Source organism: Equus caballus, chromosome 31 (genome assembly GCF_041296265.1).
Source record: "Equus caballus isolate H_3958 breed thoroughbred chromosome 31, TB-T2T, whole genome shotgun sequence".
NCBI lineage: Eukaryota > Metazoa > Chordata > Mammalia > Perissodactyla > Equidae > Equus > Equus caballus.
The window spans coordinates 14,708,890-14,721,131 of record NC_091714.1 but is presented as its reverse complement, the minus strand read 5'-3'; the positions used below and the strand labels follow the sequence as shown (position 1 = coordinate 14,721,131).

At 43.7% G+C, this 12,242-nt stretch overlaps 1 protein-coding gene across 39 annotated transcripts in view; it reads right to left on the bottom strand.

Moving 5' to 3' along the window:
- SYNE1 (spectrin repeat containing nuclear envelope protein 1) overlaps window positions 1-10,318 on the bottom strand; it is a 442,051-nt gene extending 431,733 nt beyond the window's left edge. For 32 of the 39 annotated variants that reach the window (XM_023632823.2, XM_070256144.1, XM_070256126.1 and 29 more), the window contains exons 1-2: window positions 9,217-9,619; window positions 1,231-1,514 (exon numbers count right to left, since the gene is read on the bottom strand). In XM_023632823.2, the coding sequence (XP_023488591.1) occupies window positions 1,231-1,297 (67 nt within the window). In that variant the 5' untranslated portion in view covers window positions 1,298-1,514; window positions 9,217-9,619. Of the gene's footprint in view, window positions 1-1,230; window positions 1,515-9,216; window positions 9,620-9,737 lie in introns of those variants that run through there. The other 7 variants (XM_023632822.2, XM_070256124.1, XM_023632821.2 and 4 more) reach the window with 5 other exon arrangements.
- Window positions 10,319-12,242: the final 1,924 nt, after the last annotated feature.

Here is a 12,242-nt window from a genome sequence, read left to right as displayed (position 1 = left end):
CATCTGTGCCAATCTTCCTTTTTTTTTTATATGTGGGATGCCACCACAGCATGGCTTGACAAGTAGTATGTAGGTCCACACCTGGGATCCAAACCGACAAATACCAGGTCACCAAAGTGGAGCACGCGAACTTAACCACTATACCACTGGCCAGCCCCAGTACAGATATTTTTATATCCTAAAAATATCCATTTGAAGCCCGGAAGAGCTGGCATTGGGATTGTGACAAAGAAGAAACATTTTCATCTACCTATAGATGATGATTATTTTTATGGTTCAAGGAATATACATATTTAAAGAAAATTCACAATTTGGAATTCATCTATGAGCTGCCATAACATTTCGCTGTTAAGTCTTTTCTAAAAAACAGTTTGCTGTTAGAGAAAGAACACTGGTGAGGGATGTGGTTCCAGTCCATATGCTGTCACTAACCATTAACCTCGTCACGTCATTCCACCCCTCAAAATGGGCCTCTTTGCCCTCATTTTGTGTAAAGACTTTCTGGATCTCTAAGGGCTTTCTAGTTAGGATAAGTAAACCACCAGTTTACTTATTTTACTATAGCATACAGGTATAGTGCACCATTGTCATGATAACCTTATTGGGGCACTGTCACAGTGTTGTATTGTCATTGGTTATGACAGGACAGTTTGGCAGCGACTCTAAATTCCCAATAGACGCTGAATAACTGTTAATTTCACACTAAGGCAGACACAAAACCAAAAAAGGAGATTTGTCTTTGTCTTTTTTCTACATAAAGTAGATAGCATCTTAAACTAGCATGAAGTAGTTTGAAAACACTCGGATAAAAATCATCATTTTGCTATTCCTTGCTGTAGTTTCATAAAACTGAATTAAAAAAGTAAGCCAATTGAAAATATTCTGAAGTAAGTTGGTATTTGAAATATTTTTCTTTCCTTTTTTTTTTTTCTTTTGTGAAGAAGATCAGCCCTGAGGTAACATTGCTTGCCAATCTTCCTCTTCTTGCTTGAGAAAGATGGTCCCTGAGCTAACATCTGTGCCAATCTTCCGTTTTATGTGGGATGCTGCCACAGCGTGGTTTGAAGAGCCGTGCTAGGTCCATGCCTGAGATCCGAACCCACGAACCTCAGGCCACTGAAGCAGAGTGTGTAGACTTAACCATTCCGCCACCAGGCTGGACCCAATTACATGAAATTTAAAGCCTATAAAAAAACAAGACAAAACAAACCCTGACCTTTCTTCCCTTACCTTGCAGCCTTTGCATCACATTGGCAATGTCCCGAGGAGACCGTGAAGCCGTCCTGGCGGATGCCATGGTCCCTCCTGTCACAGGAAACCAGCACCAGAGACTCTTCACTTAGGGCAGTGCAGCACTAGCCACTCCGGAAAACATACTTGAACTTCCCTAGGTCTACGGAGTCGTAAATGAATCCCAGGCACTTGCAACAGTCAGCACGGAGTCAGCGTTCCCAAAGATTGAGCCACTTATTTTCTTCTTTTCTTTGACTATCCTCTTAAATGACCTGAGGAACCTGAAAAACAAATAGAAAAAGTACAATATATTTATTTTTAAATCTACATAGGTCACCCTAGTACTAAAAGGAGAACCATGTTTATTCAATTTGTTTAGATGATTCATTGCCAAGTGAAATCACTACTGTAAAATTACTTATGAACTATAAAGTAGTAGGCAAATACTAGGAATTCTTATATTTGATAAAATAAATACATACTCACGACATGTGCAATAAAATTGGCTGCCAAAAAGAAATGTTCACTTTACTTCATGGTGTCTTTTTAAACTACAAACTTTTTTCATTGATTTATGAAAGTGAAAATACTTGTACTCAAAACACTGAATTCTATTTCCCAATAGTCACCGGTTCTCTTAGCTATGCTGTTTTACTCTGCTAGGCACACAAACTGTGCAATATTTTGCTTTATTTTGTTTGTACACTTTTCAGGAATCAGATCAAATCTTAGGTCTTAAATAATTTGATGAATTAAACATGTATAAATGTAAAACTATTTCATTCTAAAAATTTGATTCAAATACTCTTTTAGAAGTCAAAATGGGTCTGATTTAGCTTTTTTCCTCCCCATACAGAAAGACTTAAGTTGTAAGGCTGGAGTAGGGGTATGTTAAGCAGAGAGGACAGTCTCTTGCTAGCCCCTTCCTGAATTCTCTGCTTTAGTCAAGTTTAATTCATCAGTCTGGTCTGGAGGAGGTAAAAGAGGGAGGGAGTAGTGATGAAATCTTGACATTGAGACAGGTAGTTTGAACAAGGATTTCCTAACCCCAGGGATAGCTAAAGAGAAGGTCTTGCATTGAATAAGGCAATCAATGGCAGAAACAAGAAGAGGGCCAAAAATGTACCCAGAGAAAGAAACTTAAACTAGGGGTCAAAGTGAGGAGGTCTATATGAGAATGATGCTCTATTACAATTCACACTCATTTCTGGGTTAGGATGATGAAGCTGAAGAAAACGAATGGGATGGACGAGGATGGGAAAAACAAAACTGAAAAGAAAAGACAGCACAAACATATGGGATGGTCCACCTGCAGAAAGGAAAATAAGAGGAATCTACGAGTGCCATGAAAAATTACATCATCCTCTGAATGTATGGTCATAAAAACAGTATTATTTATGAAAGATTGGTCAAGTAATAGAGTGTAATTACAAATTACAGTTGACTTTAAGAATTGCATTGTTAATACTAGGATATACTGGTGTCTGGTTAGAACGTACAGATGCAAAGCTGAGAATATCTTTCCTAGACTACCATCTCAAAAAGGATGCAAAAGACAGCACACTCCGGCTGCCCTGTGTGAAAAAAGATCAAAAGGATCTACTGAGGGGTCAGCCTGGTGGTGCAGTGATTAAGTTCACACGTTCCGGTTCGGCCGCCCAGGGTTTTCCTGTTCAGATCCTGTGTGCACACATATGCACTGCTTGTCAAGCCACACTGTGGCAGGCGTCCACATATAAAGTAAAGGAAGATGGGCAGAGATGTTAACTCAGGGCCAGTCTTCCTCAGCAAAAAGAGGAGGATTGGGTGGCAGATGTTAGCTCAGGGATAATCTTCCTCAAAAAAGAAAAAAGAAAGATCTACTGGGGCAAGAAAGGGTGTCGGGGTCACTGAGCCAGTTAGGGCACAGTGGTGCAGTAAAGAGCATTAATTGGTAAGAAGGTAGAGATAGACTTCTCTTGGCTACTTGAAAGGATATTTACTAGAAATAGGACCCAATATGTGGCAGCTTCTGGGATAGAGGGACATCTCAGCGGCTGGCTCTCCAAGGGATTCTTAGAGGACAAATAATTACTTATGGCTGGCCTGTCATGTATCAGGCCTACAGCCCTGCTGGAATTGTGTGCCCATTAGCAGGCTCCATCTCCTAGGGGAAAACATTCCACCTACCCACATACAAAAGCTACCTTAATCTGAAGACTAATAGGCAGTGAGAAGTGCCTGAGGGATCTTACAAATGGCCCCCCTAAACTGTTAGAAAGCTAGGTTCTCCAAACGTAAGAAAATAACTTTCTAAAGTCTAGCTATCTAGCTATCTACGTATATATTAAATAAAGATGAGGGAAGAAATCCATTTTAATTCAGCTACTTGATGCCATGCCCTGCTCAGCACTGGAGTTCATAGATGATTAAGATATGGTCCCTACCATCAATCAAGAATTATGGGATTAAAATGGATTTCTGAAAGTCATTGCATTGCAGATCACCATGCTTCTACCCTCTTCTAGTTCACATTCATGTTATGCAATAGATTAATCCTGAAATAGCTCGCTGTCTCTCTCTCTCACCCTTTCTCCCTCTTTCTCTCTTTTGATACCACATTAAACTCAATATTTCTCTGCTTGTGTCCAACTTCAACCTGGGTATCCAGGCTTACTTCCACAGCATTAACTAATGCATTCTGAGCGTCAGAGCTCATCCTGGGGGAACTGAGATGAATATGACGCATAACCTATTTTTTGAGGAGCTTAGAACATAGTGGGAGATACAATGTAGAAAAGATAATATAACAATACCACAGGTAAGTGCAAATATAGACACGAATGATACAAAGAATGGGCACTAACCCAATCTGGAGGTTCTGAAGAGTGTCCTGGGAGGGAGTGAACCCCTGAACTGAGTCTTGGAAATGAGTTAGAGTTAGTCAGGTGAAAAATATGAAAGATGCATTCCGTGAAGAAGGAGTAGCTTGAGCAAAGGCATGGACATGAGAAACAACATGATTCTATGTGGAACTACCAAGAGTTAGATAGTGAAGGACTCTACCCGGTGACATTCTGGAGCTGAGGATGGAGAAGGAGATAATGGCTAGTTGGTTAGGGTCCTAGGTGCTATGCTCAGAAGCTTGGTCCTGCTTCTCTAGGAGGCAACAGGAAACCACTGAGGGATTTAAGCTGGAGGTGACCAGGTATAATTCAGATTATTCTAGCAACATGTTTAAGGGTATATTTGAGGGAGACAAGACCAGGAGATCCAAGAAGATCTGTTAGGAAGGTATCTTAAGAGAACAGGTGGAAGACGATGGGAGATTGAAATACGACAGTGATTGAAGGGTAACATCTGAAAAATCTTTAAGAGGCAAATTGTGTAAGACTTGGTGACTGCTCGGGAAGGGGAGATAGGAAATGGGAGGTGGGGTAGTCAGAGTATCTTGGATGACTCTCACAATTCTGACCTGAGGTTCTGTGGGTCATGGTGCCCTCAACTGAGCTCAGCAAGAGAGGAGCTATGCAGGTTTTACTGCCCAATACTCTGCCCAATACTCTTCAGTTCATACCTCATATCCTTGCTGAACAATTTCTTAATTATCCCTTCACATCACCCCTCCGCAGGACACTTATAGCTGAACAAATCCAAAGGATTACAATAAAGGTACTAAATACCCAGCCCAGGACCCGCACTGTGCTTGAAGCCCTCTCTAAACACACCTGCACACATTTAGCATGATTTTCCTTCAATTCCTCCAGTGCTAACAACCCATGCTATTGTAAATATGATTTGTCTTAGATTCATCACCATTGTCTGTTTTATCTCTAACTAGACTTTGAACGTTTTTCAGATATAGAGACTATTACTCATTGTTTTGACACCCCACTCATTGATACCAAGTATATCCCTGAGCACATCCTAGCCTCAGTACATATTTTTGTTTTATTGAATCAAGTTCATAATACTTTACCTCTACAAAACAACCCCCAGAAAACCCCTTCCTCCCCAATGCAAAAGAAGTTGATGCAATATCCTTCCCTTTTTAGACATAAGATAAAATATTTTGCTTTCATCATTCATGTATACACATATTTCCTCTTTTGTGAATTACCATGTTCTTGCTTTTTACTGATACTTTAACTTAAAGGCAAACAAGATTTGATAAGAAAATTCAAATTAATAAAACAAAGATAATCAAAGGAGACTGGGAATTGGAAGATATGAGTTCTAGACTTAGTCTTGTTCCACTAGTTGGGTGATTTTGAGCTGGTTCCGTGCATGGAGGTCCTCAACAACTGCCTGTCACAGGGAGTGTAGTAGTGGGAAATGTAAGCACTATGGACTAAGAAAGACATGGAGCTGAGTCTTAATTCTGTCTCTTACTGTCCATGTGATCTTAAGAAAAGTGAAATTTTGTTAATGCTAAATTAGGTTTAATTTAATTAAATTTAAAAAGATCCATATATACTGTTCCTAGAAGACTGTTTGGCATATAGTAGAATTTCAGCCAATAACTGGTTTCCATTTTCCTTCCCTTGGCCTCGGTTTCTCCATCTGAAATCAGAGAGATGAGTCTAGAATGGAGAGATGCTCTCAAGTGTGCTCTCCAGTTCCAACACCAAGGCAGCATAAGTGATCACTCAAATGACTACTGGTACAAGGTCACGAGATGTTGAAATTCACTCCTTGAACTGAATGATTACTTACCAGTGTTCTGATTGTGGGCTTGACCTGCAGAACCAGAGCATGAGAAGAAGATCTAGCACCATCAGTGAGCTCACTATTCTCAGGGTAATTAAGAGTTTTTAAATAGGGGCAGGATATTGGGGGGGGGGAGGGGAGGAAGAGAGGGTGAGGGTGCAACCAGTATTGGGATGGAAAGGGAGAGCTAGGTAGACGTTGATGGGTTGTGTACCAATTAATAGATCCCACACCATCTCCCAATCCTTCCAGGGGAAGGAACTAAGATGACAATGGAACTGATTATATCCACCACACCTAGCAGAGAGGTAAGATTCCTGTATTTATTATTTCATACAGCAAATGTATTGAGAAACCATTTGTAAAGGACAATGGTCCTGAGTAAATAGCAGTGAACAAGACAGATAAGCCCCTCTTAGAGCTCAGGTACCAGAGGGGAAGACGATATAGATAATATTGCAGCAAAGTAGGTTGAGTATTGTGATGGAGAAATCCAGAGTACTGTGGGAGCACACAGAATACCCAATCAGTAAGCATCTGCTGCGTTTATCGAGCAGGATGCAGAGGGAATTTAGACTCTCTGCTCTGGGATTCTCCTGTCTGAACAATGCACTCTTCTTAACACCGACACCTGTGAAAAGCACAGTAGTGACTCATCACAATTCGACTTTCCCAGCCTCTAAGCAGAGTGAACAACTGGCTTCTAAAGCAGTGTCTCATTTGTGCCGCTAAAAAGGAATACATTAAGAAAAACGCTAGGAGGCCATAAGAATACATCTTAAAGCAATGGGACTAAATTTTTAGGTATTAGGAAACTACAGTAGAATAGTCCAAACCCTGGAAAATCCAGAGATGATATGGCTCCTTTCTAACTGAGAAAGATGACCTGAGGCCATAAACCATAAACAGAGTCACAGAAGTATGAAGTATGAATATTACTTAATTAGATGTCTAAATATGTTCGAGAATAGCACTCCTATTAAAATCCACTGTTAAATGCAAATTGAAAAGCTAATGAATACATTTCAACTCCCCTTCTATCGAAGTCCTTTACTGGAATGAGTCACAGAAGCATCTAATTTTACATTTAATTATTGTTTTTCACTATCCACCCGTTAGTAATGGTACTAATTAATAAACGTTAAGATGGCTAACGAGTAGGGAAGAAGGGGGCCATCCCAGAGTTAATACAAATACATTACTAATGTATGTGTATGGGCTATCAGCAAATGGTGCTGGTAATTATTTACTGTTATGAATTATATAGCATAAGAAGAATTGGTCCTTTCCCGGGAAGACCAAAAATTTGAGAAGTCATCAAAAGACAAAGTACACAGCTGATCAGCATAAAAGATATGAAGATGATTCAACTTTTTTGGGTAAGCTTGGCATACAAGCCATGCCCACAGATATCTGCTGCCTTCCTCCCCTACTTTGCTATAGTATACGCTGCACTCCTTGCCAAACATTAGTTCTCATTGGATAAGACCACAAGGAAGGACGCATTTAACAGATTTAAGAGATGGGGAAATGCAGATTTCTTCACAGGGGAGTCTTGCTTGGGTCCTGAGAGCCTGTCACATTCAGACCACAGGGTGTGGCTGCAGTATTGAGAGCTGAAGCCACCCAAGAAAATGCTACAGACCTTGCCCAGCCATGGGCTTCTTACATCCTGTTTCAGTTACACCTCCTTTCACTTCCGAGGAGCTGTGTGTGCTGCGTAATTATCAGAGAGCTGGTCCTAGTCTAAGCAATTCTCGAAAATTTTAAAATGGTAAACTACCTTGTCCCAATACCTACTCCTTTGCAAGAAGGAATCAAGTGAAAAGAATCCTTCTATGGGGACAATGAGGACAGAAATAAACCAGTTTGTGAAAAATCATTAGGAAAGATAAAAATGAGACTTTAACGTAAAAGCTGAGCAAATATTTGCAAGGGCTAGCAATATTGTTATCTGAGTCAGTCTGAAGATATGCTTTCATCTTGAGCACGAAACATATTAAATTAGCATTGATCAGGCACATTTTATTCTAAATTTGCCACAAAGTAATGAACAGATTCAAAAACCCAAGAAAAAGAGATGTGTTTTATTACACTGTGTGGTGATGTCAGGAACTTTTTATCCATATTAATCCTTTTCACCACGGGGAATAGAAAGTCCTTCAACAATCTTCATGACTCAGGACTAAATCAGATGGGGGTCATACTAATAACCTTCCCTTAATTGAAAAGTATTCCAATTTCTCTTGCATACGTCCGGCTTGTATACAAATGCTTAGGAAAGTGCCTCTCAGATGAAGACAAAAACAGAGAGACACTCAAAAAGAGAAAAACAATTCATTTTGAACTTTCTTAACATTCACAGAAAAATTCTAGACACATACAGGTTTTCCACCCCAACTGAAAAGCTCAGAAATGAACATTCCAGGATGCTAACACTGATACACAGCTGCAGTAGTTTCTCCCTGGGCTGGACCCAACTCTGTTTACAGAGAGGGCCTGAACTTGCATCCTCCAAGCTCTATTATCCCAGGCAGCACACGGAACCCCATTTCCCAATGGGCTTTCTTGGCTTTGAGGCTGATAGCTGCTTTATTTTGCACTATTTTCCTGCCCTTTGCCTTGCACCTGGCGCCTTGTGAGCCACCATTTCACAGAACTGCTCCGGCTGCAGTGCAAAATCTCTGTCTGAAACGTGTCTTTCTGGAGAGCAGATGAAAGTTATCTTGCCCTCTAGCGTAGGCTCAGCCTGGAAGCAACTGCACGGTGACAGCGGAGTAGAGTCTGAAGCCCCGGCCTCCGTTCGTCTACAAGCCCTGGGCTGTGCTACCCTGTTCCCCTCCCCCAGCCCTTCCTAAAATAGTCAGAGGTGGAGGAAGGGAGGCTCCCAGAATTTGTTCTACGCCCTACATCTCCCAGCTGATAGTAGCTACAGTACCGACCACCACAATAACAGGGTGACTGCCTTTTGCTTCTGCATCACTGGAGTCCAAGAGATGTGCCATAAGCGGAAATGACAACTCGGGGATGGGGATATTAATAGTGATTTCTACGTACAAAATGCAAGGAGGACGCTCCCCACCTCCTTATCTCCTCATCCAGGAGTGTCAGACACGTACACACATCACCACCACCACCACCGTCCTCTCTCTCCCATTAAGCACGCACAACCGGAGCATGCAAGTACAAACTTGCTTACAATTTGTCTGCAATTTGCTCGGCTTGCACCCATATTCATTCTCTCTCTCTCTCTCTCTTCCTCTCCCTCTTCCCCCCGCCCCCCTTTCCTATTACCTTCTCTCCCTCTTGGGTTCGTTCAGGTTCAGGGCAGCGAAGCAAGGGTGCCACCGGTCGCGGGTGTGCGCGGCTCTCGGCCGGCCACGGTCCCCGGGAGCTCGGCGCGGTGGCAGGGCTGCGGGGAGCCGGCCGCCCTGGTTACGGAGTACAACACGCCGGGCCGGCGGCGGATCCGCAGCCGCGCTCCCCCGGGCACGCTCGCACACTCCCTCACTCACTCCTGCGCCCAGCTGCTAGGCGGCTCTGCCCTCCCTCTGCAATCGGGTCCTCCTCCTGGCTGCACCCTGGGGTTTTAGGCCTCCCCGCACTCTCCCCCGCCCCCTGCACTAATGCTTTTTTCGGAGGGGAAGGTAGGCGAGGCGGGGTCAGCCCCCGGGCAGAGTCCCAGCGCTAACCCTCCGCCGCCACACCCCTCCCCGGCACCGCGCCCCGCGCCCCGCGCCCCGCGCCGGGCTCCAGGATGACCTGGTCCCTGGAAGAGCTGGGGGCCTGGGGGCTTTCTCGCAGGCTTCCCCTACCTCCTGGAGATGCACGGCCTCTGGTGTCTCTCCGAGGCTGCAAAGCCGTGCTGTGACCCCCTGTCTTGGCGAGCCTTCCCACGGGAGTCCACCTCTCTGGGGTCGAGGAGGGAAAGAAATGGCCGAAAGCGCTGGGAAGGCGATGCACTGCGCTAGCTGTTAACTTTTGCCCAGGGTTTCCACTGCCCGACTGACCTTTCTGAGCAGAACCTATCTTGAAAGGCTGGGGAGGTCCCTTGATGGTCCCAGGAAGGAAGTGATGCAGTTCAGCGAGGACATTCTGCCGGCTCCTTTGAAATCAACTTTCGAAAAGATCATAACAGCTGACCTTTTGGCTGTCAAATCAGTAGCAAATAATTTTAGGGAGACTGGTCAGACTCACAGGTTTTTGCTACTGCTGTTTATAAAGCTTAGAGTTTCTGAGAAGGCACTTGACATCGTAATGGGGTTTATTCTTGATTATTCATTAAGATGATGCTGAAGCACCGCCTTCAGACTCCTGGGATGCACCATATGCACGCTGCACACTGCGGAGCCATTCGAGTGAGCCTCTTATCACAAGTCCTTACCGTGGAGAGGACGTCCCGGTGTTGCCTGGTAGCACTGGGGAGAATTTATTTTGTTGTGGTTTTATGGTTTCCAGGCAAAGTCAAACATAATCTCTCTTCACCAACAATGAAGCCTAAGTCCAACTGGATTATGGCAGCTCAAATAATCGAAGCGATGTTGCAAGAATCTTAGAAATGATTACCCCCTTGAATTTTCAATCTGAACAAAACGGATTTCTATTCTCTAAATTTGCTAAATGGAAAGACTCGCTGGCTTATAAAGTGGATGAAGTTTCTCTTTGCCTCCTGCTGTTCCCTCACTAGCTGCCAACACTCCACTATTTAGCTTTGCATTTTCTTCAGGTTCTTCTTCTTCTGGATCCCATCAAAATAATAATATCTGGGAGCTGGCCCTAGGCCTAATGGGTAATTTTGGCGCACTATCTGTTTCAGCAGGAGTTCCGGGTTTGGATCCCTGGCGTGGACCTACACCACTTGTCAGCCATTGGCACAGATGTTGGCTCAGGGCTAATCCTCCTCAGGGGAAAAAAAAGTCTCATAAACTAATCTGATTTGTTATCTTTCCTGGGTTTACCATTTTTAGAGACCAAAGAATAAATCTCTAATTGCAGAACTCGTTACCCCTGGAAGTTGGGCCTGTAGAGAGTAGTGTTTGGGATCTCCTTCAATGAGTATCCTGCTACTGCCTCGTATGCCCAATGAGGGCTACACTCACTATGGAGGCCCAGAGCTCCTTCTGGAAATAACCTGCTAGAGCCTAGTCATTCCAGGTAACAGAGTCTGCCCGGGTGGCCACCAGACGGAGATCCAAACTTCCAAGCCTGCTACTTGGGAAAAGAGGATTGGACTCAATTCTTCCTCTCAATCTCTACCTTCATTTAACCAACTCACCCTGAAGGCAGTTGAGGATGGGGTAGAAGAAATTCTACGAACTCGGTGCTCTATGTGTTAGGCAGTTGCTTCCTGAGGTTGCCTTACTTGAGAAATGAGCCACTTGTGTGCCTGAAACCTTGCTCCCACCAACTGAAGCTCCTTAACCAGACCTAGCTGCTGTTCTCCAGCTCGGACAGGCGGGAGCCTAGCGCTGGCCGGCCGGCATTGGCTGCCTGATGAGCTGAACTTCCATTCTCAGCTCAGCTTTATCCTCCACAAAAAGACTAAGCACACTATAGACTTTTGAAAAGGCTTCTCTTTTTCATCCACCCGGGGGAAGTGTGTTGTAGCTCCATTTATTCGACAACTATTGTGTGAACACCTACCATGTACCACATAACATCCTAAGCATTGGGGCTATGGAGGTAAGCAAAACCGGACCTGGCTCCCACCGTCACAGAACTGACAGTGTGACCAGGAAGGCGGACATCTGTCCAAGAAGCACACAAATGATTATAAAACCTCAACCCCCAGGAGAAGACAAATGTTACTGTGAGAGCTTTCATTGAAGGGAATTTTTTTTTTTAGTTTAGGGATCAGAAAGACTTTGCTAAGGATGTGACATTTGAACTGTGACCTGCAGGAAGGGTGGCACTAATGAGGTGAATGAGGGGTACGGTGGGTATCTGAAAGAGCACTCCAGAAAGATGGAACAGCACGTGCAAAGGCCCAGTGGAAGAAAAGTGCATGATGCATTTGAAGATCTGAGGAATACCAACACGGCTGCAAAAGAGAAAGCAAGGGAGGGGACAGGAGCGTCCATGAACAATGGGCCCAGTGAGGCCCAAAACAAAGTGAAGGGCACATTGTATGGGCCTTAAAAACCAACCTAAGGAGATGAGTCTTCACATGAAGACATTAAAGTGTTTTCTGTAGGTGGTGCGACATAATGAGATATGTGTTTGAAGTTTTCCCTTTGGCTATAATGTGGAAATCAGATTAGAAGTGGGGCCAAAATAGGTCAAGGTAGATTAGTTAGGAAGCTGCTACAATAATCCTTTAG